At 50.0% G+C, this 4,743-nt stretch overlaps 1 protein-coding gene across 1 annotated transcript; it reads right to left on the bottom strand.

Moving 5' to 3' along the window:
* Positions 1 to 1,217: 1,217 nt before the first annotated feature.
* Positions 1,218 to 4,512, bottom strand: Hsbp1 (heat shock factor binding protein 1). The gene is made up of 4 exons (XM_006986351.4): positions 4,313 to 4,512; positions 3,949 to 4,015; positions 3,128 to 3,248; positions 1,218 to 1,453 (listed from the first exon to the last, which is right to left on the bottom strand). The coding sequence occupies exons 1-3, from the start codon at positions 4,355 to 4,357 to the stop codon at positions 3,130 to 3,132; spliced, it is 231 nt and encodes a 76-aa protein (XP_006986413.1). The 5' UTR covers positions 4,358 to 4,512; the 3' UTR covers positions 1,218 to 1,453; positions 3,128 to 3,129.
* Between the last annotated feature and the right edge of the window lie 231 nt (positions 4,513 to 4,743).

Here is a 4,743-nt window from a genome sequence, read left to right as displayed (position 1 = left end):
CCTAGTGTTCCTCCTGCCGACTCTTGTTCTTTTGAAGGCTTCAGTTGGTAATCTAACATGGCACCCACTTTTCATCTGAAAACTGAGATACCAAACATCCTGGACACAAGGACATCCCAGCAACAGGGTCCCAGCACCTTTATCATGACAGGTGTTTCTGGTCCAGGGATCTGCCTCCGAAGCTGAGTCCTTAGGTCACAAAGTCCTTCCTGAACCATCCCATGTCTCCTGATGACAAGCAGGCCCAGAGTTCCCATTTGTAAGGATCAAGAATGTCTTGTATGCAGGTTGCAGCTGGTCTGTCCAGCCTAACAGTGTGGCACCTTGAGGATAGCAGTGCCATCCACTGGTCTGATGACAGGAACTCCTGCTGCTTAACAGCACCCAGCAACACACTTTCAGGAGCCTGTCACCCCACCTCCCATCCCACCCCAGAATTTAAAACTAGGACCAAGTTGTTCTTAGTCTGTCTGCAACACAGATGAGCCAACAGAATGCCCACCCTACTTGGTCAGTTTCCTCTAGGAAGGACCACGCCATTCTTCAACTTTTCCAATTATTCACGTTTTTTATTGTATGAAATCACTTTGTGGGGACAGTGACATGGATAGTCTTCCAGGTCATCAAAAGTGGCCTGGAGGCTAAGCCTCCAGACACTGGAATTCCAGATGTAAAGAGTTTATTATCTGTCTTCTTTAATTAATAATAGAACTCACTGTGCAAGACTCCAGGCAAGAAATAGTTCAAGTAAAATAGTATTTCTTAAAAACCAGAGCCTCCCACCAGCCACTGGGCATTTCGCAGTCATGTGACCGGCAGTGAACTTACTCGGGTCTTCTGGTCTCTTCCCTTTCAGTCAGTAGCTCGAAAGGAGGACAGGGTCACTGGGTTTGACACCCTGTCAGATGAGCACGGTAGGCCCTACCAAAGCTACTAGAATCTCATGCAAAACTCTGACAGACACTTCGGCACAAACAATTGCTAAATGTTCTCGGCCATTTGGAAAAGTATTTCTGACACTCTAGTGTCGGCTCAACAGTCACTTTGTGCTGAAAATGAAAGAACCCTAAACATACACGTCTCACGTCACGGCTTCTGCCAGGGGGAGGAGTTACTAGTCACCTAACTGGAAAGTACTCTGCCACTTGATCAAACAGTAACTACCACAAAGGGAACAGAGGGAAAGGACTTCAAAAAACCACTAAAAAGTTGGACAATTTTATGCAGAAACCGCCACAGTTTTAGTGTTTAATTAAGACAACTGACCAAGATATGACGATACCAAGTTGGAGAAACTGGGGGTGTAGGGGGACATTCTATGGACTATGCAGGCTGTGGTAAGAATGCACGCTTTATAAACCTGTCAACACATAGTAGTTAGGTGCAGAAAGCCACTTGGTTCTCTCTTGGCTTGGGAAAAACGATGTTCTGGTTCAGTGCGAATATCAGCAGCCTGCGAAAGAAGAAAACCATCAAGAGCAACGTGAGGGCACAGCAAAGCCACCCCCAGCACCCCATGAATTCTCCATGCACACTATTCTAGAAAACTCAATTGATTCATAAATCTCAAATAAAAAGTTCACTTATGTGTATGTGTGTCCTTGTGTGTGGGTATGTGCAGGCGAGTGCAGGTCCTGGTGGAGGCCAGAAGAGGGCGTTGGAGCCTCTGGAGGTGGAGTTGCAGACAGTGGTGAGTGAGGTCTCGTGTGAGTTCTGGGAACTGAACTTGGGACTTCTGCAAGAGCATATGTGCTTTTACAGCAGAGAGAGCCATCTCTCCAGTCCCTTATTTGGACATCTTCATTCAAAAATTCTCTGAGTCCACTTCCTATTTCCTTTCTTTTTGAAACACAATCACACAATCTTTCAGTTTTTGACTCATGGGATTTTGGGCCACAACATAGCAAAACTTTGCAGCAGCTCCCAAGACCCACTGGACTCTGCAGCTCACTCCTAAACAGGACTGAAGAGCACACAGCACATACCAAGCACTTAGGAGCATCTCACAGTGAACTGTTTATGTATCTTGACCCGCCCAACCCCATCTAGTCTCTTGGATTTCAGAACAACCTATTTAAGTCACTGAGAAGTTGGTCCCCAGGCCATGGTCAGAAAATAACCTTTAATCCCAGAATTTAGGAGGCAGAGGCAGAAGCAGGTGGATCTCCGTTTGAGGCTATCTTGGTCTATATAGCAAGTTCCAGGCCACCCAGTCAGGTTTGCATAATGAGATTACATTAAAAAAAAAAAAATGAGGGCTGGAAGTGCCCCTCCCCACACAAACAGGTGAAACTACAAAGAAACTCACTACACTAAGTGGTTTTGGTTTTCTGCCTCTCTCATCTTCTGATACCTGAAATGATTCAGTGCAAATTTAATCCAGTCACAAAAGTCTCTAGAATTTAAGACAGATGCTCACGTAGGTGACCTGAATTCTCTGCTATTTCCAAAAGAAAACAATGAAATAATCTTCCAGGGCAGGACACCAAAAACACATGCCCTGAAATGATACCACCTGGTGGTCTTCAGTTACCAGCTCACTAGCCGGAGACATGTCCAAGTTCCAGCTGTGTCCAATGCAGGGCCCAGGATATGAGTGAGGCCCATCACAAAACTGCAAACTTAACTTACAATTAAAACATCAAGGGAGCAGAGATAACTCAGTGGTGTGGAGCACTTTTTACTCTTGGATCTAGGTTTAATTCCTAGCACCCACAGGTCGGCAGGTCCTGTTAGTGAGTAACTCCAGTTCCAAGGGATCCAATGCTTTCTCCTGGCCTCCCATAGTACCAGGCTGGCATGAGGTGCATATGCAAGCAAAAACACTCACAGACAAATCTTTAAAAAGATGAGTTTTGTCCTTTGTCATTAATTTTCCTCTTCTTATGTGTGAACTTTGTAGTTGACAACTATGATGTGTAAGGGGAGCGACACAGTTTTAAGTCATGAAAATTAGAAATGTAAATTCTACCTAAGGAATGAGGCATAAAAAATTTCAAAACACGGAGTTCATGGGTGCGGTGCAGAGATGCCTGCTGGGAATGACACGGGGCAATCTACATCAAAATCACACGTCTGGTCGGTCACTGTGGGTGTTTCACCTGGGCACAATGGCACCCTCCTTTACCTTCAGCTCTTCTGCGCAGTAGCGATCTTGTTCTCACCATCCAGTTCCTCCACTCCAGCCTGGGTCATGAGGTCGGCGATGTTCTTCTCCAGATCATCAATTCGACTGCTCATGTCATCAAGTGGCACCGTTAAAGAGCCCACACACCAACACCCCACTCTGCCCCTCCCCTCCAGGCCCCTGCACACTGGCTGAAAGCGGCTGCTTTCCCAAGTTTCTTCTGGTTCCAGTGACAGCCTGGCAAAGTCTGGGTGGGGTACAGGGTCCCCAGGTGAGCTCTCTTACTTTCCTAAGCCTCGGTTTCTTCGTTTATCAATCCCAAAGGACTCTATATGCCATTCGTGAGGATGAGAAGAGGACTGGAGACTGAAGACCTCAACGAGCCAACAGTCACCATACAGCCAGCCCCTTTACTGGAGGGCCCCCAACAGGGAACTTGGGTAGCTCAGCCATGTCTCTGGCTCTGGGCACAGCCCTCCTCAGGAACACAGAAGAGCCAAGATCAGTAAAGAATTTCTAAGTGTGGCCGGAGAGATGGCTCAGCGGTTCCGAGCACCTGAGGCTCTCGCAGAGGTCCTGAGTGTGGTTCCCAGTACCCACATTGGGTGGCAGCTCACAACCGCCTGTGACTCCAGCTCCAGGGGTTCCAACGCCTCTGGTCGCGTCAGTTACTCACGCGCACCCCTTATACACACAATTAAAAATAATAAGAACAAACTTCTCGTGAAAAAGGTAATTTCTAAAGGACTAACTGAAGTCAGTTCGCAAGCCACCCGCTCGCCCCCCACCATTAAGAAGCTGCCTCCGAATCAAAAGGATATTCCTTCCAATGATCTGGTCGGACATGATCTGAAACTTGTCTTGCATCTGCTGCAAGAGCGTCTCCACCTACAAGAAATCAGAACGAGTCCGCCGATGCCAGCTTATCCCGAGACCCCTTTCCTGGGAGGAAGGGGAGGCGAGGACGCGGGCGGGGGGTAGGGACTCCCGGTAGGTGTGCGAGACCTTTGGCAAGGCCCTGCCAGGTCGGGTTTGGTATTCCCGCGGGTCAGGTCGTGAGGGTCCCTGCCGGGGCCGTTGGAGGGCGAGCCCGGCAGGTGCGCGGGCCGAGGCCGCTGGCCACACCCCACGCCAGGGCCGAGAGCGGCCACGGAGTGTCGGGACCCACGTGAGCCTGCCGCTTACCACCAAGGTGATGTCCTGCATGGTCTTGGGGTCCGTCTCGGCCATTTCCCCGGTGCCCAGCTTGGCGGCGATGTCTAGGAACCGTCACCTACACTTCGGTTTCTTGGCGCAGACGCCCCCAAGCCGCCAGTTCTCGCGACAACACAGTCACGGGACCGCGAGGCATTGTGGGTGCTGTAGTTCTCGTCACGCACCGGAAGGGCCTTGGGTGCCTTCAGAGCATCCGGCCGGAGGATAGGCCCCGCCCCCGCTCTTAGCCCCGCCCCCACCCCGCCCAGCTCCACTCTCCACGCCGCAGGGAGCGGAAAAGGAGGGAAAACCGGAAGTGGGCAAAGGTTACGGGGGGGGGGGGGGGGAGGGTAAACGTTGATCTGTTTGGTGGGTGGATGTCAGACACATAGGCCTTGCAAGACAGATCAGCGGGTGAAGGT

This window comes from Peromyscus maniculatus, chromosome 5 (assembly GCF_049852395.1).
Source record: "Peromyscus maniculatus bairdii isolate BWxNUB_F1_BW_parent chromosome 5, HU_Pman_BW_mat_3.1, whole genome shotgun sequence".
Classification (NCBI taxonomy): domain Eukaryota; kingdom Metazoa; phylum Chordata; class Mammalia; order Rodentia; family Cricetidae; genus Peromyscus; species Peromyscus maniculatus.
This window is presented reverse-complemented; position numbering and strand designations above follow the sequence as displayed.